At 50.8% G+C, this 26,867-nt stretch overlaps 2 protein-coding genes across 8 annotated transcripts in view; one reads left to right on the top strand and one right to left on the bottom strand.

The window, feature by feature from the left end:
- POMT2 (protein O-mannosyltransferase 2) overlaps window positions 1–11,945 on the bottom strand; it is a 47,320-nt gene extending 35,375 nt beyond the window's left edge. For all 3 annotated transcript variants that reach the window (XM_060095770.1, XM_060095771.1, XM_060095772.1), the window contains exons 1-2: window positions 11,214–11,945; window positions 3,313–3,397 (exon numbers count right to left, since the gene is read on the bottom strand). In XM_060095770.1, coding sequence (XP_059951753.1) covers window positions 3,313–3,397; window positions 11,214–11,650 — 522 coding nt within the window. In that variant the 5' untranslated portion in view covers window positions 11,651–11,945. The remainder of the gene's footprint in view (window positions 1–3,312; window positions 3,398–11,213) is intronic.
- Window positions 11,754–22,042, top strand: GSTZ1 (glutathione S-transferase zeta 1). Of its 5 annotated transcripts, XM_060095774.1 has the most exons (9): window positions 11,754–11,922; window positions 14,914–14,965; window positions 16,786–16,853; window positions 17,401–17,481; window positions 17,837–17,962; window positions 18,968–19,046; window positions 19,592–19,644; window positions 20,431–20,480; window positions 21,250–22,041. In XM_060095774.1, the coding sequence occupies exons 1-9, from the start codon at window positions 11,908–11,910 to the stop codon at window positions 21,374–21,376; spliced, it is 651 nt and encodes a 216-aa protein (XP_059951757.1). In that variant the 5' UTR covers window positions 11,754–11,907; the 3' UTR covers window positions 21,377–22,041. The 5 variants fall into 5 exon arrangements, with proteins under 5 accessions (XP_059951757.1, XP_059951756.1, XP_059951760.1 ...); XM_060095773.1 differs by lacking the exon at window positions 16,786–16,853 and having other exon boundaries at window positions 11,754–11,993; window positions 21,250–22,042; XM_060095777.1 differs by lacking the exon at window positions 14,914–14,965.
- The last annotated feature ends 4,825 nt before the right edge of the window (window positions 22,043–26,867 follow it).

Raw genomic sequence — 26,867 nt, 5'->3', positions numbered from 1 at the left:
GACAATCAAATGAATGTCCCTTCCCCCCTGGGATCTCAGAGGACAGACCCGCCTGGTGCTGGCATAAATTCCCAGACTTCTTGGCTGGTCTGGTAGAGTGAAGAAATGCACAGATGGTTTGGATCTCAGAGCCCCCCATACTAGCTCTCTGATCATAGACAATACTTAATAATCTCTTAACTACAGGTAATAAAACCTTCCTTGCAGATGGTTGTGAGGCTTAAAGGTAGTGTTGTAGGTAAAACACTTAGCACTCTGACAAGCGTTTAACAAGCACTCAAAATTCAGTTCCCTCTCAGTTTCCATGAGGTTAAGAGTAGCTCTGAGCTAATTTCCTAACTAAAGAACTCATTCAAATCAATAATAAGAGCAACTTACTAGAATAATGTTTTCATAGAAAACAAAACACAGATGGCTAGTAAACATATGGAAAAATGTTCAACGTAATTCAGAAAGACATGAAAATGAAAACAGTGATATACCATTTTTTACTCTCAAATTCGCAAAATTTTGGAAGTATGATCATACCAGGGCTGGCAACGATGTGAGGGAAGCAAGCACCCTCATACACTGTTGGTGGGAGTATATATTATCACAGCATTTTTGCAGGAAAACTTAACAATGTCTAACACAAATCTAAATGTGCATATTATGTGACTCTTTAGTTCAGCCGCTGAGGCTCTTTTGGCTACACCTGCAAAACTATGAAAAGATAAATGTAAAAGGATGTTCATTGCACTACCTTTTGTAATGGCTAAAGACTGGAAATAACATAAATGCCCACCAGTTGAAGAGAGGCAAAATAATTTATGGCACAACTGTATAACGGAATAATCTACAGCCATGAAAAAGAATGGGGTACATTTTATGTACTGACGTGGAAAGAAGTTAAGATATATTATGTTTAAAATACAAGTTGCTCAACAATTTTAGCCTGATTCCATTTGCATATATAATGTGCTGTTCACGTGTGCTAATATATATGTGTGTGTAGAAATGCATACACACTTATATTTGTATAAAGTTTCTGAGAGGATATATAAGAAACTGTTAATAAAGGTGACCCTGGCTGCCTCTGAGGAATAAAAATGTGAGGGAAGGTAACTTTTGACCTTTTATTTCCTTCTGTACTGATCAAATTTTTTGCTATGTGCAGGTATTTTTATTTCTTTTAAAAGTACCTATTTCCTTGGAGCCCCTGGCGCCCAGGGCTGGGATCAGTGTGAAAGGGCAGGTATCGGGGTCAGGACTGTAGGAGAAAATGTTCTGTTCACCACTTCATGGGGCTTTTTGATTCTTGGACTGACTTGGCCTCAGAACCTATGAAAGCTACCTTGCTTATCACTCTCTTTCATCCAGGTAGAGCACAGGACCATCAGGAGATAAATTAGAGGGGCAGATGGATCACACTCTCTGGGGGCAGCCTTAGAAAGAAGCCTTACATTTCTCCCTTCACACAGGGGCCACATGTGAGGAAGGGAAGGCTTCAGCAAAAACAAATCAGCAAGTGTTTTCCACACGCCTTCACTGTGCTGAGCAATAGCAGACTCCAAAAACAGACAGGCAGGCCCCAACTGAAAGACTGGGCTAGGTTTCCTATGAAAATCTCTTCTACTGGTGGGCTGGTTCCCAGGCTAGCCCAGTGCAAATATTCAGCACGTTCTGTGGCTTAATTCTACGGCGGTAACAGATGTACCTGCCCGAATACTGGGGCGAGGCCAGTTCATCAGGCAGTGGTATAATGGTTAACAGAGCAGACTCTAAGCCAGTCTGAACCTTACTAGCTGCCACTTACTAGCTTTAATCCCTCCGGCAAACTACTTATCGTCTCTGAGTCCCAGTTTCCCCTTCCGTAAAATGAGGAGCCAACGGTACCTACTTCATAAGGTTGTTCTGAGCATTATATAAGTTAATGCATCTAAAGTGACTAAAAGAGACTGTTCAATTGCTCCAATCTTATTGTTGTTATCTTATAAAGGAGACAGAAAGAGGCATTGCATTTTTTGCTCCTTCTCTGGGCTCAGAGCTAATTTTGAAATAGGACACCTAGGGACTCCCCTGGTGGTCCAGTGGTTAAGACTCAACGCTCTCAATGCAGGGGGCCCGGATTCGATCCCTGGTCATGGAACTAGATCCTGAATGCTGCAACTAAGAGCCCGCATGCCGCAACTACAGATCACACGTGCCACAACTGAGACCTGGTGCAGCCAAATAAATAAATTAAATATTAAAGAAAGAAAGAAAGAAATAGGCCACCTCTCCCACCTTCCTCTCCACCCCTCCCACCTGCAGGGCCTTGCCCCTGGCCCCTACCCCATGCTCTGGTGCTTTCCCCCTAAGCCCACCTGTCACAGATCACCACCCCTGCCACCCCTCACCCCCTGCCTTCATCCCCAAGTACTCCATGCTCCAGAAACACTCCCCATCTTCATACTAGGCAAATTCCTGTCCCCTTAGTACCAGAGAGCTCAGTCTCCAGTTAGGAAGAAAGGACTGAGCGAAATGCCAGGGCTAATCCATTAGCCTTCTCGGGGGTGCTTGTTTTTAAGAGAGTAAAATGAATTCTGATTGGTGGAGTTTCTAATTGTACATCATGTGAAAGGAACAAGCCAAACAACGTGCACGCTGGGAACGGGGAGTGGAAAGGAGTTTCAGGCCCTTGTGGACAGTCAGCTCCCCTAAGCTATTTCTGCTTTATGCAACAGATTCCTTCTCTCCATCTCTCTCTTTTTTTTTTTCAATTAAGATAAAATTCATATACCATAAAATTCACCATTTTAAGGTGTACAATTCAGTGGCTTTTAGTTTATTCACAAGGTTGTGTGACCATCACCACTACCTAATTCCAGACTATTTCATCACCCCCAAAAGAAATTCCACACCCATTTAGAGTCACTCCCCAATCCTCCCTCCCCCCAGACCCTGGCAACTGCTAGTCTAGTTTCTGTCTCTGTGGATTTGCCAATTCTGGAAACATATAATATGTGGCCCTTTATGTCTGACTTCTTCCACTTAATATAATGTTTATGAGACTCATCCATGTTGCAACATGTGTCAATATTTCACTCCTTTTTATGGCTCAATAATATTCCATTGTATAGATAATACCACATTTTGTTTATCCATCTATCAGTTGATGGAATCTCCCTCCATTTCTGAGCCCAGAGGACTCCTAAAAATACCAAAGGTTTCCCATGAAAGCAACTGTTCTGGAATGTCAGGGAATTCTTTCTACAAGCCCAAGAATTAAATCCAAATCTAAGACTTGGCTCCAACTCTTAGGAGAGCACTGTCATTCACCACACTGCTCACCTTTCCCAGAGGTGGGTGCACATCAAAGAAAAAGGTGCGGTTGATATAGTAACTTCCCATTTTTCCAAAGTGAGTTTCATCCCAACTAAAAAGAAAAAGAAAGAGAAATGAAATTCTTAAAATTATCATACAACCCAAACAGCCTTAATAAAGCATGGTTAAAATTACTGTTAAAACCAAAGGTTATAAGTTTCAAGCAGTTAATGAGAAAATCTGGATTTTAAAAAAAAAGGCTTTTGACACAAGTGATTTGAGGAAGCAAGACATCAGGCTGGTCCTTAATCTTCATTTAGACAGACGAGAAAGGCTAGCAGATACTTACCAACCAGTTATCATAAATTTAACTTAAATCTATACTTATTCTGTATCTTGAGTTTCTATTTATTTTAAAAAGGCGAAGAGTTTCCTATACTATAAAAAGTTTTGCAATAAGAGTTTTCTTCCAAGTCTGCTAACTTCTTTTTTTTTAAATAAATAAATTTATTTATTAATTATTTATTTTTGGCTGCATTGGGTCTTTGTGGCTGCACACGGGCTTTCTCTAGTTGCGGGCGCTACTCTTCGTTGTGGTGCAAGGGCTTCTCATTGCAGTGGCTTCTCTTGTTGCGGAGCATGGGCTCTAGGTGCGTGGGCTTCTATAGTTGTGGTACATGGGCTCAGTAGTTGTGGCTCACAGGCTCTAGAGCGCAGGCTATGTCGTTGTGGCACACGGGCTTAGTTGCTCCGCGGCATGTGGGATCTTCCTCGACCAGGGCTCGAACCTGTGTCTCCTGCCTTGGCAGGTGGATTCTTAACCACTGTGCCACCAGGGAAGCCCCAAGTCTGCTAACTTCTAACCCTAAGACAATTTTTGCTACTAGAAACTACATTACTCTTGCTGTTACAAACTACACTGTGGGCTACTGATCAGTAAGAGCCTATAGACCATGGTTGTGCCTGGAGTCTGATTTTGCTCCCAACCTTGTGATAATTAACCTGCTAACTATGAACTCACTGACCTTATTATAATGAACTAACAAGTATATAAAAAGTGAGGGCTTTCTTACTAAGTTAACAACCAGTCTAAAAACCTATCCTCATTATTTACAAATTATTTAAAAATTATTTTGCAAGTAAGTAAGTGATTCTAATACACTAGCTTTTTTTTTTTTTTTTTTTTGTGGTACGCGGGCCTCTCACTGCTGTGGCCTCTCCCGTTGCGGAGCACAGGCTCCGATGCACAGGCCCAGCGGCCTGGCTCATGGGCCCAGCCACTCCGCGGCACGTGGGATCCTCCCGGACCGGGGCACGAACCCGCGTCCCCTGCATCACCAGGCAGACTCTCAACCACTGCGCCACCAGGGAAGCCCTAATACACTAGCTTTTAAACACAATGCAAAAATCTTGTTCTTCTACACAACCACAGTAAACCTTTCACACCCTACAGGGGGGCTTCACAGTGGCAGGCTAGTAATCCAGCAGAACCTGGCCATTTCTGTTTGTCAATCTCTCCCTGCAGCTCAGAAGAACAGTTGCTTTCTAGTGACTATCCATCCCCAGGTCAGCTTCTATAAGTAGTTATCACTGTCCTACAAAATAAGGGGCAAAACATTCTCTTACCAAAAATGTGGGGTTCTTTTTTGTCTGTGTTTTACACACTGGGTCTAATAAATAGGCAGAAGGGTAAATCTACTTCTGCGTCTGCTAAGCACATTGCTTGACATGAAATGAGGACAGTGACATGGCGATGTTAAACAGAAAAATAACTTCCAAGCAGTGTGACAAAATACATTTGCAGAAAAAAGAGAGATCCGGTCCCAGCTCCGCCACCCACTGTGGGAGCATGACCCGGCAAAATCACTCACCCTCTCCGGATCTCTTTTCTCATCTACATGATGAAGACAACAGTAGCATCTGCCAGTCCACCTCGCAGGGAGGTATCAGGTAACACATGGGAAAGAACTTTGCAGACTATAAAGTCCCACACATGCTGGGCACTATTTAAACTGTCCCAACATTTGTGGTTAGTTTTGAAGTCTGTTTGGAAACATATTGATAAAGGGGTGTAAGATTTTTACTTCAAGTAAAACTAGTAGCAATAGTCACGCTTCCTCTTGGCTTTTACTGCGTGTTTCTGGTGGGACAGACGGTCTTCTCTGGCTCTCTCTTGCTCTACAGACCTTGCAGGGTACGCCAAGAATGCAAGGTCCTGGCTGCTCTTTTCTCAGGCCACTTCTCAGGGTTATGCTTGCAGCAACCTTGAGGAAGACACCACGTCTCCCTCTGGGACAGAGAGCAGTCTTGTTTACTGCTTATTATAAAACAGCGGATTCCCCAAGATCAATACTCCTTAGCTGTGATTCAACTCCCTGCATGTGCAGGCATTCATCCAGATCCAGGGTATCACATGGGACACTGGGGCAAGGGGAACTGATGCCAACATACTGATGCTCATCCTGCTTGCTGTGCTGTGAGAAATAAAGGCCTTTGTCTCTGACCCAGGACTTTGTCTCCCGCCAGCATCCATAAAACACTGACAGGCTAACTCATTAGTTGGCAAGTCACGTAAAAATAAAACCCCAAACCCTGACAGTTTTGGTGACAAGCATAGGAGGCTGAGTCATAGCTTTCCTTAAGAGAAAGGACAAGGGCCATCATGGACTGGGTTAGGGGATAAGAGAAGACTCCCTGGAATCTGGTAGTGAATGTTCTTGCCCAAGTGGTGGGGAAGGCAGGTAGTAAGAATCCCCCACTGTCCTGCCTATGAATGAGGTTGAGGGGAGAGAGGCAGGATTGAAACAAACCGTCTGAATGCTGCCTTGGTTACTGGCCACGGCCTTCTGGGCAAAAGGAGGAAAGGATATAATCACAACCCTGGGGCAATAAGCTAAGCAGCCCAAGCCAAAAGGCAAGATGGACGTGGCTGATGAATCTAGGAGGCCCCAAAGCTTACATAAATGGTGCCAGCAGTAAGGACCTTGCTATTCAATGCAGAACTCTGGGTAAAATGAAAACATTGAAAGGTTCTCGGGTGAGCTGTGTGCTCAAGCTAAAGGTGTGCCTTGCTTAGAGGCTCGGAGCCACTCCGTCCCTCCGTGTCCCATGATCCCTCCCCCTCTGCCACAAGCTCAGCTGCTTTAAAGAGTAAGATGATTACAGGTGGGGCTAAGGTCTCCCTGTCCCTAAAGGGGACTAAAGGCCATACACACCCATCCTAGTGTGGTGGGGAACTCTGGGGAGGAGAGGGACTCAAGCTCAAAGTCCTACTGGATACAGGAGCACCCTCCTCAATCCCTTGGAGTAGGAGGATTTGCTAGGCGCAGGGATTACCAAAGGTGCCGAGGACTGCAGGGAGGACCATAGCAGGGTGTACAGGGACTGAAAGAAAAAGCCCCTAAGCCCAGGTGCTCACCAGACACAGGAAAGCAGACTGGGAAGAAGTGGTGCCAAGCCTGCTGAGGGGCTGAAGGAGCAAAAAGGCCTCCTCCTGCGCCCTGCATCCAGCACTCGCCACACCTCCCACCTGGGAATGGCATAGCCTCTAGGTGGCTGCCATTATAGCTCCTGATGCAGGCCTATTAGACTTGTTAGTTGAAAGGGGAAAAAGCACCCAAATTCAACTGATAGGGTCTGGGCCAAGTTACCAGCGGGGAAGGGAAGGCAAAGTGGCCTTGTGGGTAGGGCCCTTGCAACCACTGTTGTGTCTCCCACTGCTGAAGGCATAGTCGTATTTATCCCATATGTGTCCAAGATTATCCCATTGAGAGACTGCTACATTAGTGAGAGGTGATCCTGTCCCCTCCCAAGTGGTCCTACAGAAATAATATAAATCACAAGATGAGAAAGGGACATTACAGCTTTAAAGATGGAATTTCAGGGCGGGGGGTTGGGGAGGGGGGTCTTGGAGTGCTCCATGATGACAGCGCCATCTGCTGGACATGGGCACCAAGTACACACCCTTTTAAAGGGGCAACTGTCAACCTACTACTAAGCTCTTGTTGAACTTGAGGGCCTGAACCATGAAGACCTTAGGACTCTTTGGCCTGATACTATCACTTTGGGGTGGGTCAACTTGAAATCTATGGCTAACGACGGAAGGGCTCAACAAGCCTCGCTGGTGAAATGGAAGTGGTATATTCAAGAGTATAGCCGGCCTGGCCCTAGAGGCATCTCGGTTTTTCAAGAAGAGGTGGCAGCTGCCCCTTTGGAAGAAACTATCTTCCACTCCACCACCTGAAGCAAAGCCGCTGACTCAGTGGGGTCTTGATTCCCAGAGGTTCCTTCTAATGTTTGTGCCTGGTTCACTGATGGTTAGGCTAAATTAAAAGCAGATGGTGTCCACAGGGCAGTAGCTATCATCCAGCCCCACTGACATTTCTGGAAGACCGACTGCAATAAGGGTTGATTGGCACAATGCACTGAATTGAAAGTCATCACCCTTGCCTTAGACAATACTCCTAAGAAACAGACAAGTTATATCTTTATTTTCCCTTAGGCTTTTGCCATTGGCCTAACCATCTGGTGTGTCACTTGTAAGGCTATATACTAAGAAATGTGAAACACCCCTCTTTGGAGCCAAGAACTGTGGAAAAAAATTATGGCTGCCTACCAATGGGACAATCTGGATCACTCATGTAGATGTCCCCAGTAAGGGCCAGTATTCTGATAAGACTGATTAGAATCAAGCTGCTGATCAAACCTGCACCATCCAGACTGCTGCCATTGCCACCTGGATACATCAATACACCAGGCATGGAAACACATCTACCACCATGGACTGGGCACAAAGTAAAGGACTATATGTCTCCAAAGCAGAAGCCGTTGCTACACTGTGGTAACTTGTGACTCCTGCCAAAAGTTGGCATGTTTGTCTTGCAGTAAAGGAAGCCACATTGCATGGGGTATTGACCACTCCAAGGAAACTGATTGTATTAGGACTTTGTTCCGTGTTTCAGGCTATCACTGGTGCCCCACTGCTGTTGACACATGTTTCGGGTTAGTCAGTCCAATCATCTGACTCTAGATATATCACTGTGGCCCTTGAAACTAAACTGTGTTGTGTTTTCAGCTTTCCAAACCATCTACAGTCTGGCAATGGTACACTTTTTTTTTTTTTTTTTTTGTGCAATGGCTGAATAGCCAAAAATCTGATGACATTCCACACTCCAGACCATCCTCAGGTATCTGATATTGTCAAGCACTGAACAGTCTTCTCAAAAAGATTTCTGAGTCAACCTCCCTCACCTTCCTCCTTGTTCACACACCTTAGTCAAGTAGTTTGGTCACCTAACTAGGTGTTCATCTCCTCTTGGCCACCAACTGGGTAATGATCAGAACAAAAGGGGTGGAAGGTTATAAAAACCTATTTTGAAAATTTGAGATTCTTCCTTGACTATTCCTGGGCTCGACTGGTCTCCCCTAACAGCAATTCTGGATCAGCCTGGGGGTGCAGTTGGGGATTTATGGGATTCAAACTTAATTCTAGTTCAGTCACTTGGGTTTTCTTGTTGGAGTGACGTGGTTTTAGTGCATAAAGGTCACCTGGTGGAGCACACTGCTTGTGAAGTCCCGCTACAGTGGCTCACATAGGCCAAGGTGGGAGACATAATAAGTCTCTGTCAAGTTTCTGACAGTGTCCATGACAGAAAGGTGTGGATATTAGTAGTACGCAATAATTGCAGTAAAGGTGAAATTACAGGTACTAGAGTGGGACACACTGATTATATGGCAGTGGGAGGAAAGAAACAACCTTTCCACCTGGGGAAGGAACATCTTAGGCCCCTGGAAATGTAAAGAGAAGGGAAACAATTAATGCTCTCTTTGCCTCCTAGGCCCAGCACCCAGCCTGGCAAAATACTAACACGGTTCAACTAAGTCAAGTGGCAGCTGTAGCTAGCAATCTGACCTACTGCTGACTCTGTTATTCCACTATGAAATCAGAAAAACTCACGTGGACATGGCCGGTCTTGAACTATCCTTATGTCCCTGACGACATCAACATTAACTCCCAAACATGGACCTCCCTCGCATGTGCGCAAAAACACAGACTGGAACAACCTTCTGTTAGTATGACTGATATAAATTCATAAGCTTCTCCTGACACCCTAGGGACCTTAGGTTATGCCTTGTACAGTGATTGAGGCTTCAACTACGCAGTGACTCTCACTGCCCATGGGGCTCGACCAAATCACGGTAATGATGATCTAAATCAAATCTGATGGAAATCCAAATAAAATTTAACAAAAAGTCCTGAACTGGAGTGATCTGGACTCCTTCAGGTAATATATTAGAATGCAGGGAAGAATGTGCTGCGGAATGTCTTTCCACTGGGCACGGGAGTTGCTTTTTAAATGGGACAACTCATTGTAATTATTGGCAGTGACATCGAAAATCAGAGGTCAGTCTAAACACCTGTGTACAGACTATAACGGATAACAGACTGGCCTTAGACTACATCACAGCTATCTGAAATAAGACTTCCTGGTCCCTCCCCACCCCACTCCACCCTGCAACATACACAATTATTAACAGGGGGCTGGATCCAGCACCCCGGAGGGCACAGGTTAACACCACAGGATGGCCTCACCCTGCTGTTTTGACTCCTGGTGAGAGCAGCCTTAATTAAATGTTGTATGAGACAAACTAAACAGACTGGGTCCCTGCCTCAGCCAGGTTAATCAGAGTAGCCAATGGAGTTGCACATTCATGTGAAAATTTGCTAGAAGCCAAGAGAGTGTAAAACCAAGGAGTGAGACTGTTGGGAGAGACAGTCCTCCATGGGTCTCTTGTACTTCCACACATCTTGCTGGCTATGCGGAGAATGCAGGGCCTTGACTGCACTTTACCTGGGCCATTTCCTAAAGTTGTGTTTGCACCAAGCAGCCTTGAGAGATGAGGTAACATCTCTTTCCAGAGCAAAAAGTACGCTTGCTTTTTGTAAATTCCCCAAGCTTGTTGCTCCTTAGCTGCAAGGCAACGCAGTGTGTGCAGTCATCCATCTGAGCCCATAGCGTCACCCCGTGGGACTTCGGAGCCATGAGAAACTGAATCCAATATGCCGATGTTCATCCTGCTTCCTCTGCTACGAGTAATAAGTCCTTTGACTCTGACCCAGGAGTCTCACATCTTCCGCCAGCACTCATGAAATAGTAACAAGCTAATTCATTAATTTCCAAGTAGGGTAACCCTGATAGTTTGTTAGCCTGCTTGCTTTTTAGTCAAGGAGTTCCATTTCTAACAACCTCTACACTTTCTCCTCAGTGATACTGAGAAAACATGGTATCACGTCTTGGCCAAACAAATGAACCATTTTCAAACTGTATAAAAATTTTCCTCCTTCGAGCTGGAGACTTTTTAAGCTTTTTTAACGAAATTTGACTCCTGCTCCTTAGTCCTACAAAATAAAGCCTTTAATATATCCTCACAGGATGACCCCAGGCCTGCTTTCTGGGACCCTTGTTATCATCCGTGGACACACAGGTTGTTCCGGCTCCCGAGAATGTGGTACTCAGATAGGAATGTTCCCCTCCGCGGAGGTCTGGAAATCCCGCAGATTAGGAACTCAGGCCTTAGGAAATTCTGTACTAAGAATTTCCAATTCTCCTGGGTCAGTTCAAAGCACCTTTAAAAGCTACCATTTGAGAGCCAGGTGAGACGCTGCAGCATAACCTGCAAGGCATGAAGATTGCTTCCTCAGATCCTAAGGAATCCCACTCTCACACACACCGGAGCAAAAAGATTTCTCTCACGGAGACTGCACCTGGGGAGAGGTAACCACCAGAAACCTGTTTCCCTTCCAGCGCGGCCCCGTCCCTCCGCCTGTGAATCCCGCCCTCTCCCTCTCCGTGCCTCCAGACCAATGAGAAGGCGCGCCCCTCCCTCCCAGTTGCCATGGTGCCTGCCCAGTCCCTCCCATCACTCACCAGATGTGCGGCGGCTGGTCCAGACGGTGGAAGCGGGTGGCGAAGGACATCAGCGTCACCAGGGCCAGCAGAGCCCACCGGCCGGGCGCCTCGAAGCGCCGCGAGCTCGGAGCAGGCCGTTTGGGGCTCCGCGCTGTAGCCTCGGTGGCCACGTCCGGGCCCACAGCCCTAGCAGCCTGGGACCCACAGCGGCCCCTCCGGGGACGCAGCTCGGACCCTGCCAGGCCTCCGCCTACGGCCGGCGGCATCCTTCCCCTCCTCAGGATGGCCCTCCGGCCCGCAAGCACGCTGGGTCTTGCGAGCCGCCCCGCCAAGAAGTCACCAAGGGGCGTCTCAGGGTGCCCTGGGAAATGTAGTTCCCTGCCCCGGCCTCTGGGCTGGAAGGCGAGCGCGGTCGCCGCCCGGGCCGCTAGGAGGCGGCTAGTGGCGCAGAGCATGACGTCCGGGCGGGCCGGGGAGAAAGAGGGCTCACGGAACTGCAATTCCCAGCAGCGCCAGGAGTGGGGGCGTGGCGGAAGGGCGGGGCAAGCTAGAAGAAATCTTAAAGCTCATTCTAGTCCAAGCCCTAGCTTCAGCGAGACGAAAACGTAAGTTCTGACGTGTCGGGATCTCACTGAGCCTGAATCGTCGACGACTCGGAGAATCGCAGGCGCCAAGTTTCCTGGCCTGGAAGAGGGGTCGCCCAGAGTGCGAGATGCAAGTGGGGAAGGTCTGTGTCACGCATCCGGGGAGAGAGGCTCTACTTAGAAACACGGAGAAATCTTGGGGGCGGGGTCAAAGGTGAGCCGCTCAGCCCCGCCCACAGCTCCTACGGCGACTCCCAGCATGCAATGCGCTGCTCTGGCACCGCTCTGCACCTGCGCGCTACCTGCTGTGGCCTGTGATCCCGAGAGGGTTGGGCACGAGGTGCAGGGTCCTCATGCAGAGTACCCGGCTTGGTTTGGTGGCTGTACCCTTGCTCTTTATCTGTCTCTCCACCCACCCGCAACCCCACTCGACCTGCTAGGGCTTCCAAGCGTCGTCCCTCGTCTCCCTGTTCGCACAGCCCTGCCGGTCGGCCCGGCAGGTCTTAACAGTTAAATGGCCTTTCAGGGTTGTTTGCATTTTGAGAGCGCCAGGGGCGAGGGGAAGCTGTAGCACTTACAGTCATCACAATCACTTGGGGACCTTATTACCAGTTTTAATTTGCATTTCCCAGGACCAACCCCAGAACCACTGTTATCAGTCTCTCTATTAAAGACTGAGAACAGCTATTGTAGCTGAAAGGAAGGTGGCAGGCCCATCAGGTGGGATATAGCATCACTTTAACAGTGTATAGCCCTCCCACTCCCAAATAGGAGTTTAGGAGTCTTTCTCGAAAATCATGTGTAAGAGACGGTTTTAAAATAAAATCTGCTAGAGTGGTGAGAATCCATATTTGAATTAAAAACAATTCCTCCAGGAGTGGTGATGAAATGGATATTTTACTTGGGCTTAAAATTTAGCCCTACACATGCAAAAAGGAACATGGGACGGTTTATGCAGTTATCATTGGTAAGAGAAAGATCAGAAACCGCCCTCCATTACATCTCCTGATGGCCCATAAGTAAGAAACCTGAGGGCAGGGCACTTACAGTGATTCTGTGGTCACCCTTAGCCTAGGTCAAAGGTGTAACATTTAGTAATTAGGGAAGGCATTTCTTTAAGGATTCTAAGCTGATGTCTGCAGCTCTCTAGTGGTTCCATTCTGTTTCAGTGTAGCTGCCTCTTGGCCCCAGGGGCCCCTCCAGCCTAACCAAATAGGAAAGGGATGCACCCTGGAACAGGGTACATCCAGTTGTAGCCTACGAGCTCTTCTCCTTCCAAGGATGCCTGCTGCCTATCACTTGACCTTTGTGCCAGAACTATCTTCACTTTCCCCACGAAAGTTGCCTTCAGAATAGACCAGAACTCCCAGGGTCAGGAACTAACTTGGGACGGACTGGGTTCCCACTTGTGCCCTTGCCCACGTAGAAGATGGAGTTGGTAGTTCAGAGGTGATGAAAGCAAGGTCAGGTAGCAGCTGGGTGAGCTGGGCCATACAGAAGGGAGAGCGAACTTGGGTGAAATGTCTCTAGTCAGAGGGATGGTAGACAAGGGTGATCTAAGAAATTCTTTTAAGTTCTCCCTCATCCAAAAGGCTACATATGTGTCTGCCAGAAGATTCATGAGTGTTAATTACTGGTAACTCTGTTCTGGGTTCTGCTTTGAAATGCTGGTGACCAAGAAGCACCAGAGAAATTAACTTTGAGTCCCCTAAACTTTAGAGGAGAGGTCACACACCCTGCTGCCTTCAGGGGCCTCAAAGTAACAAAAATGAGAGAAGTGGACCAAGTGGGGGCCATGGCAGATCTGAGAGGGCATGCCCTCTCTAAAGGGGGCCATTAATTGGCTCTGATCAATTTTGCTCCTCAGGAAACTGAGTTCACTATCTCCCGATTTTTTTCCTTTTTTTAAGAAAAAATGGACAACACGATTTGTATATGAAACAATGTGACTTTTAATGTTAGCAATGAATTGAAACATTTTAAAATACAGTATAGACCAAACAGAACACTGTGGGCTGCCAGCTTATGACCTCAGCTTTGGAGTCAGTGGGCATGTTCCCCAGCTATTTTTTTTTTATAGATTTTTTTTGATGTGTACCATTTTTAAAGTCTTTATTGAATTTGTTACAATATTGCTTCTGGGTTTTTTTTTTTTTTGATTTTTTTTGGTTTTTTTGGCTGCAAGGCATGTGGGATCTTAGCTTCCTGACCAGGGATCGAACCCACACCCCCTGCATTGGAAGGCAAAGTCTTAACCTCTGGACCACCAGGAAAGATCCCCCCTCTGAGTCTGGCCTGAGTTTTCCAGATGCTATTTTTATGAGATCAGCTGAGAGTCTGGAGGACTGGTGGGTGGAATGTTGAAAGAGATGGGCACCAAAGCGCAGAAAACTAGATTTCCTGGTCTTTCTGCCACTGTTGGAAGGAAATAAGCTATCATTTTAGGGCAACCCTTCGTTTTACAGATGAGGGAGCTGAAGACTAGAGAAGGTAGGGATTTGTCCCCAGTCATGCGGGGCTAGTTCCTGCCCTGGGACCAGACTCCCGGTATGGCAGCTCCCAGCCCACTGCACCTCATGAAACTACTGCTTCAAAACCAGGCCTCACTGTCTGCCCAGGACACCAGACCTGGCTCCACCAGGAGCATAAAAAGCTTCCACCAGGTTAGAAAGAGATGCCCTTTCCGACCAGAGTCAAAGTTCTCCTGATGCCTGTTTAGCCCAGCTTCCCCATTGGCTCATGGGATCCACCCCTTTAGGGTTCCTCCCCCTGCCCCACAGTTCTGTGGGAGGGGACAGTCCCTGAGAGGCCAAGGGTCACCACATCATCATGGCCGAGTCTAGGAAGGTAAGGAGGGCACTTGGTTCAGGGGCCCCCTGGACATCAGGAATGCATGACAGCACAGTTTGGAGCTGAGGGACCCCACCTGACTCCCAAGGCCTCTAACCCAGAGAGCTGAGTCTGGCCTGAGTTTCCCAGACGCAGGCCTGAGGAAGGAGCCCCAGCGGGCTGGGAAGAAACAGTGCTGGCCTGGAGCCCCCTGGCTGGGAGCTGTTGCCTCCCCTCCAGCGGGCTCCTGGGGCTGAGACCCCACCATGCCTGGGTTAACCTGCGTCCTCGCCTTCTCTCCTCAGCCCATCCTCTACTCCTATTTCCGAAGCTCCTGCTCATGGAGAGTTCGAATCGGTAAGAGCTGTAGCTCCACCGAGGGCTGGAGTGGGGTGGTGTGGGGTGGAGGGAGGCCGGGGTGAAAAGCCTCTGTCAGACAGGGCACCAGCCCCAGCATCCCCAGTCTCCTGGAGCCCTCGGCCTCGAATGGCACCTCCACCTCGGAAGTCCAGCTAGAGGAAGGGCGGGAGGGGTGTTTTTTCTCTTGGGCCTGTGACCTCTCCCACTCTGCACTCCAAAGCCCCTTAGCAACCACATGCTTCAGGCAGGCTCACAGAATCCAGAGATCCTTGGTAACCGGCAGGGAACAGCTGGCCTTCCTCAGTTCTTATCTGATTTGATCTGGCAAATCAAACAGAGCTGGCCAGTGTGGACCCCAGAGGCTTCAGGGGAGGAGAAACGGGGCCCTCTGGTGTAGTCCTGGTTTGACCTTTCTGTCCCTCAGCTTAAGTCAGCCCTCGGCCAAGCTCCTAGTCGTAGCAGCTCATACAGAAAGAGAACGGTGCTGAGTGTTTCTGTGTACCTGATTCCATTTAAACCTCAACGACCCTGGGAGGGAGGTGTTATTATCGTCACCATTGTACAGGTGGGAAAACTGGGGCACAGGGAGGTGAAGTAACTTGCCCAAGATCATGTAGCTAGTAAGGGGCAGGGCTGGGATCTGAACCAGCTAGCCTAGCTCCAGCTAGGCCATGCTCTTTACTACGCTATGCTGCCTGTCAGATGGGGAAACAGAGGCTGACGTTACTTGCCCGGTGCCACACAGCTAGCAAGTGAATGTGATGACATTTAAACCCAAGTAGCCTGCTGCCAGGAGCCTGTTCCTGACTCGGAAGCCATCCTCATGACCCTCCCCCTCCCACAGTCACTTGGTATTTGCTAGAATCGGTAGGCAAGAGCACTGGGATGCCCGAGGACACATTTCTCCAAGAAGACGCCCTCCCTGGGCCCAGAGCCTCTGCCCTGACGGGGCCAGACCAGCAGCGTGGGCACTGTCTCTGCAGGGCCACCATGCATTGGCCTCCTGCCTGGCCCCGACCACTTCCACTCTCCAGGGTGGAGCTGACCAGCGCTGAGGAGGAGCCCCGCGTCTCCTGGGCTGTCTGCAGACTGTGACACGTCTCGCCCTCCTCCCCTCGCTCATCTGCCTGATACCGGCCGTCGCCATATTTTAATGCACAAGTGTGCACACTTACACACACAGTCTCCTCCACTAGGGTTGACCGAGTGTTTGGCCCTCACCTTGCTGGGAGGAAAACATCAAAGGAGATGGAGAGGAAATCCAACCCCTGGGAGTCACAGCAGATGTGCTGAGGTCACCAGAGAGCCCTGATGCCTTGGAATCTGTAGTGAACAGCCCTGAGAACAGAGAATGGGTTAGAAAGGGGTTCTCCTCTAGACAGAACAAGAGTGTCCTCTGCCTGTGTGGGCCCTGCGTAGTCACCGAGCACCTTCCCTTAGCCCTCAGATGACCTTTATGGGGGAATGATTGCATGTCTCCAACAAATAAGCCCTGCTTGCCACTGGGTAAGGCCCTGCGGGGGGCAGAGATGAAGGGGACATTTCCCTGCTGTCCTCCAGGAGCCCTCAGCGGGCCAGGGCACACACCCTCATAGCACCACCTAGAGGCATCAGAGGTCCGCTGGGGATACAGAGAGTCCAGGGGCAAGAGAGGCGGAGCATCATGGCCCTGGGGTAGGGGAGCAGGTGGTGATCCAGGAAGCTGGGAAGAAGGTGACAGGGCCACCCAGCAGTGCGGAGAAAGAAGCCTCCTTCCCTCTTGTCACCCTGGGAAGTGTGGTCAGAGGCTGTCACCGACTGTTTGCTGTCTCTTCTAGCTCTGGCCTTGAAAAACATGGACTATGAGATGATAACCATCAACCTCATAAAGGATGGGGGGCAGCAGGTAAGGAGGCTGACCCCAGGCCACAGTGTAGGAGTTAGAGGCCTTGGAGAGGGACCCGGCAGGGGGTGCAGACTTCTGCAGGCAAGAGATGAGCATGCACCCTGTGGGACAGGGCAGCCAGAGGAGGCTGCTGGCCCTGCCCTGTGGGACAGGGCGGCCAGCTGTGCAGCAAGAAGAGCCATGGGAAGGGCCCAGGTCCCAGGCTCCGCACCACAGCCTGGCCTCTCCACGTCTGACTCCAGAAGTGTGGGTGGTGAGCGGGTCCTTGCCCCGTGCCAGGCCCTCTGGATATGCCTTGGTGACCACATATAAGGTGCAGGGACAAGCACATAGCCAGGCCACTGGGATGAAACCTGTATCTCTGCAGCCACTGGGGTTCAGGATACTTCACAGATCCCCCAGGTATCACCCTGGGCCTAGGAGCCAGGGCCTTTCCCAGGAGAGGGAGGTGCAGGTGGGCAGTAGGCTAGGGGCTTCCTGCTTGCCAGACTCTGCTTTAGCCAGCTCAGGCCAGGCTGCCCAGTCCACCAGGGCCTTGTCTCCACAGTTCTCTGAAGAATTCCAGGCCCTGAATCCCATGAAGCAGGTGCCAGCCCTGAAGATCGATGGGATCACCATTGGCCAGTCAGTGAGTGGCGGCTTTGGGAGGCCCCTCATGAGCGTGGTGCCCTGAGCAAGAGGACCTCACAGCTCTTCCTTGCCTGTGTCTGCCCAAGGCACCCAGCTCTCAGCAGGGATGAGGGAGGGAGGGAGGAAGGTTGCTTGCTTGCTTTGGGAAGTGAAGGGAGACTCAAGCATATGGGGTACTAAATTCTGTAGGACAAGGGTCCAAAATGATCTCATCCTCCTGGGGAGCCTCTGGCTTCACAGGGCTCAAGGGGAGGATGGTAAGAAGGGTAAGAAGGGGGGTGGTGACGGTGGTGTTGGAAGTTGGGGAGGAAGAGGAGTTTATGGTCCCTGCCTCACTGCTCGCCTCCGGACAGCTGGCCATCATTGAGTACCTGGAGGAGACCCGGCCCACACCGCGACTCCTGCCTCAGGACCCAAAGAAGAGGGCCCACGTACGCATGATTTCCCACCTCCTGGCCAGCGGCATCCAGCCCCTGCAGGTGCGGCTCCCGTGTGCTTTCTCCCTCGCGCGCCTCTCACCCTCGCATCCCCACATGCACGCGCTCTCCCCTCCGCACGCACGTGCGCCCTGGCCAGCCCACCGTGAGGTGCCCAGCTTGCGGAGTGGCAGGAGGACAGAAGGGATTCCCAGGGGCTTGGCCCTGGCCCCTGTGGCAGAGGGAGGAGGGAGGCCAGAAAGCATCCACTCCCTGGGACCCCAGCCGCCTTCCGGGAAGCCCCAGGTTTCCAAGGACACGTCCGGAGTTGCCAAGGGGCAGAAAGGGCCAGGTGGCGGGGGAGGCTGAGTAGCACATGTCCTGGCCTCCCGCCTTTAACCAGAGCAGCCTTCCTTTCACCTGTTCTGTGTCATAGATTGGGATTCTCCTAAGATTTTATTGGTAAGTTTTCACTGGTAAAACAAAAAAGTATTAAAACAATTCATCTGTTTAAAAAAAAATTCATCTGTGCTAATCCCTGACATTGCAAGTAAGGAAATAGCTCCAGAAAGGTGGAGTGACTGCAGAGTCACTCTAAGTGTGACAGACCCCCTGACTGTGTATCTGTGCCCCCCCGCCCCATATCACTTTTTTTTTTTAACAGAGGAGGTTGAAGCAGACAGGCATCCAAATCTCCTGAAAGCCAACCCTATGTGCCTCCCCCATGCTGCCCTCCCCAACCCCGTGTCACACTCCCTCTCCTCACAAGGGACCATGTCAGGGAGGAGCATTGGATGCAAGGCAGAGAGGCCTTGGGTTGTGCCTCCATCCTTACACATCTCTGCCAGAGGGACAGGGGCCACGGGGGCAGCCAGAGAAAGTGGTCTCTGGGATCGTCACCTCTCTTCCACCTCAGGGCCCACAGGGTGGGAGCTCACAGGGTCCAGGGTAGGACAGGTGTACAGCCACGGACACATGGGAACCAAGCTCGCCTGAGGGAACTTGGCTGAGTGCGTGGGCTCAGCCTGGCTCCCAAAGCTCATCCCAGGTTTTTCTTGGGCTACACAGAACCTGTCTGTCCTGAAGCAAGTGGGACAGGAGAACCAGCTGACCTGGGCCCAGCAGGCCATCAGTTCTGGCTTTAACGGTGAGTCCTTGCCCCTGTGAGCTGCCCCCTGGTGACCTCTTAGAGAAATGACCCTCACACCGGGGGCCCTGGCATCTGGCAGCCTCCCCGGCTCTTTGGCCTTGACAGTGGCATGGATGAGGGTGGGGGGGCAGGGCCAAGGAGGCAGTGAGCTGGGCAGAATCCAGCCTGGCCTCAACCCCTGGCACTTCTGGGAACCTCATGCCTGAGGCCTTTTGGAGATGGATGGTCCAACTTCTGCTCCATTGCCCACTCCAGGCAGGAAGCCGAGGCCAGCAAAGCACCAGCACATCAGTGTGATAACTGCTGCCTTGGCCAGTGGCAGGCCTTGTCCCCTCAGGGGAGGGAATGGTAGCTGAACTTGCAGAGCACAGGGAGGCATCATCTTATCCCCATGTGCCCATCACCTCTCTCCAGATCTGACTGCCATGTTCCCTCTGGCACACACTCCAGCCTGCCACTCAGATAGCTGCCATGTCATAGCTATGCACCAAGGCCCAGAAAGGCTGCTCTCCCCTTAGAGTATTCATGTTGCTTCCCTCCAGCTCTGGAGCAGATCCTGCAGAGCACAGCGGGGAAGTACTGTGTGGGAGACGAGGTAAGCTCTCCCCAGGCCCATGGGGGTGGCCTCCTCCCTCAGGCCTACCTCAGGCTGCCACTGTCTTCCACTTAGACTCAGCTACCTCCCTCCAGCCCAGGGCAGGCACAGCTCAGAGAGCTTCCTGAGGGGGCAGCTGTAGCAAGGGTGGGGAGTCAGCAACCCAAGGTCGTCCTCTCTGCGTTAAGCAGAAGTTAGCTCACGGGGAGCTTCTCAGCTCCTTCCTGGTCGGCTGCCTCAAGAGGAAGTGAGTTTCTCATTGCTGGAGGTATTCAAGTTGAAGACCTCATCTCTGAGATGAGGCGGTGGTCCAGCCATCAGATGAGGGATCAGACTAGGTGATGTCTCCATTCCCTTCCAATGCTAGGATTCTAGGATTCAGGTGCCCTTGACTCCTACAGGCTAATGCCCTGGCTCTATGGTAATCCTGGTTCCAGAGTCCCCCACCTGCACCCAGAGGCTTTCCCTCCCTGCTGGGAGCCCTCACTAAGTGCCTGTGGTGGCAATTTTGAACAAGCACAGTAACATCCACTAAGGCAATCGAGCCTTCTCTGGCTACCCACAGAGTTGGTTGTCAGCGCAACTGCAGTGTAGCCTGGGAGAAGCGCTGCAGCTGCAGGGACAGACCCAGCCGGGCCTGGGGAGATGAGGAGGGGGTGGGGCAGTGGGGGTGGGATAGAAGAGCCAGAAGCAGAGGGGAAGGCCGGGGGCCAGCACCCCAGTGCTGTCACCGGTGGGAGTCTGGGGTGCGCACCCTGATGCAAGCCCGCCCGACCCTCTTTGCAGGTGTCCATGGCTGATCTGTGCTTAGCGCCTCAGGTGGCAAATGCTGACAGGTAAGAGAGCCCTGCCACCCTCCCTCTTCCTCCTGGCTCCTCCCCTCAACGTGCCCAGCTCCCTCCTGCAGTCAGGCCCTGACTTCATCTACTGAGGTAGCATCTCATGCAGACTCTCCCCCACGGCCCCCGGCAGCCACTGTGGCCGTAAGAGATGGGCAGAAGCCGGTGTAACACCCTTCCCATGCCCACCGCAGCCCAGGTGATACCGCATAGCCCCCGCTCCTAAGAGGAGGCGTGTCACCTGGTGGACGCCCCTGCAAGAGTCCACTCCAAGAGCCTGCTCTCCCCAGACGTGGTGTGTCTGTGCCCAGCAGTGAGGTCTGCCTCTGCTTTGCTCCATCAGCCCTTCAGGGAGGCACGGATGAGAACCTCTCTGTGGAAGGCATCGTGCTGGGCACTGTTAGGGGTATGGAAATGTGTGACACATTCCCTGCCCCTGAGAAGCTTATGACATGGGTGGGGAGATAATCTGTATATAAATGCCCAGCACTGGCCTTACACGTAGTAGGCTGTATAGATAGCCATGGCCTGGAATAGGAGCAGTAGGAAACTGAGATGCCAGACGATACTGCACAAGACCTGTCCCTCCCCAGAGAGCTACCTGTGAACAAGGACCCCCAGCCTGGCAGGGCTGCCTTCCTAGGCCTTCCCTGGCCAGCCCCAGGGACCTCATCCAGCCCTGCCTCTGTGCTTCCCCCATCGCCTGCAGGGCAGTCTCCCTGTGCCCCTGCAGACCTTGGCTTAGGTGGATGTTTCTCTGCCACAGGTTCAAGGTGGATCTCACTCCCTACCCTACCATCAGCCGTATCAACAAGTCACTGCTGGCCTTGGAGGCCTTCCAAGTGTCTCACCCCTGCCGGCAGCCAGATACACCCCCTGAGCTGAGGGCCTAGCTCTCAAACCGCGCCCCACTGGTGCAGGGGCCGGGAGCGGGTGCGGGAGCGGAAGCTGCGTGGGCTGAAGAGGCCTGGAAGCGAGCGAGCCTTAACTGGAGAGGCGGAAGACCTGAACTCCTAGCCCTTGAACTTGAACTCTAGCCCTGGATTTGCCTTCCCACTGGAACTCCTTCTGCCTCAGCCCCTTCGTCTGTCACATGCGGGCAGAATGGGGTGGGAGAATGCCGGGAGGCGGGTAGGCAGGAAGTCTTCATGACTGTGTCGCGGGCAGTCATGAAGATGAAGTGAACGTAGACTAAAACGTATGGCGGGTTTACCAGAGAGCCATGAGGAAGTCTGAGCGCCTCTTCCCATCCCCTCGACTGTACCTGACTCCAAAGAATGCCCACACTGATAACTGATAATTAAACTAAAGCCCAGGCCTCCGGGTTGTTCACTTAAACTGAGCTGGGTTCCAGAAGGTGAACACTCTTCCTAGCTGGAATCCCTCTGCGTCTGGACCAGGGAAGAAAGCCAGCCAGCCACTTGCCCACCCTGTGGTTGGCCTGGCCCCTGGGACCTAAGGGCAAGGAAGAGAAATAAGCCCAAAAGCCTGCCTGAGAAAATCAGACAAGATCCAGAAGAGAACAGGTATAAGAAGCAGGAAAGAAAGCCTCCTGTGACCAGCTGAGTGCCCAGGCCTGGGAATGGTCCCGTTGCTCACTTCCATGGCAGCGCTGAGGAGATGCTGGCCTTCTCAGCCCAGTCCCTTATCTTCAGGGGCAGCGTTCTCTGGACCAGCCTTAGGATTAGGTGCTTAGGATACATCCACGTGTGAGCGGTGCTGGGAGCTGGAGGCAGGCTCCTCCATGGGCAGTATGAACAGCTACTGACCAAGCTAGCAGGAGGCCAGCCGGGTAACGGCTTACCTTGGGCTGCCCTGGAGGGAGCAGGTCCCCGTGCCTGGCAGTGCTCAGCCAGAAACAGGATCACCTCGGGCAGAGATACTGTAGGGAGATGCGGGTCACTTCTGGGAAACAAGATGACATTTATGTTCCGTATGTGAGATTTCATTTCCTCTGTGTAGCTGAGGTTTAAAAAGGGAATTAAGATAGATGAGTCTGGTCCAAGTGGAAGCCATCTTTCTCGGCCATGAGTCCCTTTTCTTTAGCTCCAACCCCAGGGCACCTAGTTCTCCCCTCTCATCCCGGGCTCCTTAGTGGCCTCTCCTTCTCTCTTGGATGGCCTGGGCTCCAGGCTCTAGAATGACCAAGGTGGGCCACTCTTGTTCCCAAAGTGACTTTGTCCTGGCAGAGCCAAGAGAGAAGCCCAGGAAGGTAGAGGAGACACAGCAATGGTGAGGGAGACTGTGCCTGTCCTGCCCTGCCGCCATCTGGACCTTTTCCTCAGATTACTCCAGACCTGCCTGGCTGCATAAGGCTCACCTGGGCTCTCGCCAAGAAACCCTGGCTTGAGATAAGAGACATCTCAGCTCAGGGATCAGTAACCGTCACCTGACTTGGACTTTTGAAATTGAAGGTGATTCAAGCTCCTGTGGATTTGAAAGAGAAAATGAACTCAGGGGAAAGGAGGGTGGCCCCATACCTCAGGCTGTGCTCCTACAACTCCCACGGCAGTGTGCTCCCTGGCCCTGGAGAGACATGGGGCCAGCCAGGAGCAGCGGGCGAGCTGCAGGGCTAGCCTTGGCCAAACGGGGCGCTGCCACCACTCGCCCAGATTAAGGAGGCAGCTGGCTCTGCCTGTCACTAACAGGTGCCTTCGGGAGCCCAAATAATCCCAAACAATTTCCAGTAGTGCTGAGGTTACCCGGTTCCCCTACTCCTCCCTCCTCCCAGTCTCGTTTCCAGGCAACAGAGGAGCACAGAGACTTCTGGGAAGTACAGGCAGTAGATAGAAGCCACATCTAGGACAAGGTACAGGCGCAGAGACAACCTGAGACCACTCCCCAGCCCTGAATGATTCTATGGGGAACTAGGTATAATGAGCGGGCGGACTGGGGTTCTTCCTGGAAGGAAACCACCTGGTGGCTGTCCTGCTCTGGCTGGTAATGCACGTCCCGCTTCCCCCCACTCAGCATGCAGTGAGCCCTCCCAGGGGACTCCCCGCGCTGGGAGCTGGGGGGTGTGGCTCTGTGACTGGGGGTATAGCAGACATGGCCGCTGCTCTTACTGAGCTTACGTCCCTCCACTTATTCCTGGAAATTTAACTGGCCGTCTCTGTCTCCACCCCTCAACATCATGGGCCTGTTGCCTATCCGCTTGTCTGTCTGATCTGAGATAGCGTCCAAGAGTTGACTCAGGTCTCCTCCTGGACGGTCTCAAAATATTAATTTGGTTAACCTGAGGCTCCATCAGCCATCCTAAAACTGGTGGCCAAAGCTGAGTTGGCCACCTTAAAATTTAGATTTTAAGGAAATCTAAATCAGGGAAGGAGGCGACGCAGCCTCCGTCATCAAGCGTTTATAAAAACCATCCTCATTTAATGCACAAAACTCATTTTAATATTTTTCTCATAGTTCCGGTCCTCTAGTTCAACAGGAGTTTTGTGATACGTGTCCGAGTGTGAGGTGAAAACCAGCCATGGGGAGGGGAGGGGAGGGGAGGGATCAAACGCTGTGGCTTTTCCTCTGGGCTCAGTGAGATCCTTGGAGTCCATGACATTTCTGAGGCCCTCCTTTATCATCTGGTTTTCTCCAAACCCAGACTAACCTGTCCTTCCTCACAAAAACAGATGTGTCTAAGCCAAAGAAACTCACTCCAGGCTCCTCTGAGCTGCCTCACCTGGGAAGTGCTGGGTTCTTCAAGTGTCCCCACATCCATGACCTGAGCCACCCAGAGACGCGGCTGACTAACCTTTGTGGTTCTCAGCTGTAGGAGAACCATAGCCCTGCTCGTTGTTTCATGATGTTTCAAGGACTTCACAAAGGAGTCCTTCTCCTTTGTGAAGGAGATTTTGGTATTTTAAAGCTAGAACCATGGGAATTCCGTGGCGGTCCAGCGGTTAGGATGCCACGCTTCCACTGCAGGGGGCCCGGGTTTGATCCCTGGTTGGGAAACTAAGACCCCGCCATACAGTTTGGCCAAAAAAAAAAAGCTAGAACCTAAGCCACAGAGCTCTCCACACAGTCTGTAGCAACACAAGCTGGTCTCCAGGCCAGGGCTGGGAACCATCCTTGCCGCCTTCTTCACCTGGAGCCAAGGAGAAGACTAACGCAGGACCAGCTCAGCTCCCAAGGGACTGCCAGAACTTTCTGGAGTCTCCTGTGGCCTTTGGGGGCTGGGGCTGTAGAGGTGAGGGGACCTGGGGGGATGGATTCAGAAGGGCTGCCAAGAGAAGGCAGGCCCAGGGGAGCCACCGGCTCAGGACCCCCTGAGGGATGGGAAAGGACTGGGGGTGTGGGGGGGCAGTGGGATGAGTAGAGTTAAGGCCTCACTGAATGACCGACCACAGCTCATGAGAAAGAAGAGCCTCTGTGGATTTCTGGGCCTGCAGTTTTATGTCAGAGAGGCTATCACATGTTCCAGGCCTGGGGCCTCCGTGGGGTCCAGGTCATTAACATGCATAGCTGCCCTGCTGCTCAGGAATGTGCAGACCTGAGATTTGGCCGACTGCAGCCCCTCCCTTTAGGGAATCATCCTCCCAGGACCTGGGGCTGGATACATGGGAGAGAAGAGAAGCCTCTTCTCTATTCCCAGAGGAACTTAGCTGTGCTCTGAGGAGTAAGAGAATGCAGCGTTACTAAGCCTTCTTCCCTGCGTGAGAGCAGAGCCCCCTCAAGCTCTTCTAGGGCTACACTCCTGACCTCCCTTGCCCCAGTACCAAGCAAGATGACTAGCCCTGCTCCATGAATGCACGTGAAACTGAGAGATATCTTTCCCGTACAACCGTGGCTGGCTACCCCCTCCCTCCCTGAATGTCTCTCTCCTCTTTCAGGTCCCTGAAAGATCAGGAAGGAACAAATATTTCTCCAAGTGCATAGAGTTTTCTCTAGAGGTCAGACAATGGCTCCAAGGCTTAGCAATAATTTAGCTTCTATAAAGGGTTTTTAAAAACTAGCCCCCCGCAATTCCCTCAAGTCTGCAAATAAACTCTTATTTTGGGGGGTCAGATGTATCTCTCAAACCAAAAACCATCACCTATTCAGAGGATGTTTTCCAGGAGGGGTTTCTCCCCAAAGGCTGACTGAATGGTGAAAGTCAGGTCCTTCTTCATTTCCACATCAGTTGTTAGATCTGTGAAGAACGATCCGCAGACACCTGATCTTGGGATGCCAGGGACCGCAGGGAGATCTGATCTGCCATCTTCCCGTAGTGGGCGTGGCCACAGCGGATGAAGAACAGACGTTGGAGTGGCCTGATGCTGGTAATTAGATGTGGAGGATCTTCCAACTTTATGGAAGTAGTAAGTCCTGGCGAATAGTTTAGAAGGATGAAAGCAGGAAGGGGGTGCTGCCAGGAAATATTTGAGAACAAAGCAAAATATATACGATTTTATTCCAAAGCAATTTTATATAACCATTAAGGAAAGTAGTAAACTTACTGGACAAGCAGGTAGTGGACAGTACCTGGACACATATTCATAAGATAAGTACTCACTCTACTGGCTCCTCCTAACTTTTAAAGATAACCTATTTAGCTCTTGATTCCAAGGTCGTAAGCAGGTGTCATCCCATTTGGGCGAATACCTGAACTAAGATGGCTGCTGAGTGTAGCCAGAACCTCACGGGCTAAGGAACATCAGGCTGGATGTCAAGGCTGCAATGTGCGGCCTGCACAAATTTATATGATCCTGAACTATGTCAGGGTCAATGATATGGCAGATATGAGTGCCTTTAAAAGTTAGAAAATAATCTCCAATAGGTTCTGTGTCAGCAGTGACACACTACATGTGGCTCACCCAAACACAACGCATTAAAGATCCCCAGCTATGTGTAGTCTGCCTGGGCTTTTTATTATCGCTTGTGGTGTGGTTTGGTGGGAAGAGTATACTCATTTAACTCACAGTTAGTTCAGATCTCTTCCTCCTTTATACATCAGCCTCTAATATATGTGGCAAAGGAAAGCAGGGAAAGATCTAACAGGCTCATCTTAGACCACAGATATCACCAAAGAAAATATTTAAATGGCACCCTTCTCTGCTCAGATGTGAGTCCTTCCTATTCTGTAATAGGCACCAACGATGTGCAGAGGCAACATTTTGAGAGATGTCAAAGATATCTTATGGTGTCATTTCTGTAAATGAAAGTAGGCTGGATTAATATCACCTAGACTATGTTAAATGATTACCGTGGTGTCCAAACTACTGATTCCAAATTTGAATAGAGTAAGTCAGTACAATGGAAAATGAACATCACTGGGGACCAAATACTAACAAAACTCAGTAATATTCTATTAAGGAATCATTACTCTAAACACAATTTTTCTGCGCTTGGGCCAAACCCAGATCCCAGTTCATACTCAGCCATAAATTTAAATGCAGATGAAAGATC

Source organism: Mesoplodon densirostris, chromosome 4 (assembly GCF_025265405.1).
Source record: "Mesoplodon densirostris isolate mMesDen1 chromosome 4, mMesDen1 primary haplotype, whole genome shotgun sequence".
NCBI classification, from domain to species: domain Eukaryota; kingdom Metazoa; phylum Chordata; class Mammalia; order Artiodactyla; family Ziphiidae; genus Mesoplodon; species Mesoplodon densirostris.
Note: the sequence above shows the minus strand (reverse complement) of the source record. Positions and strands in the feature narration are given on the sequence as shown.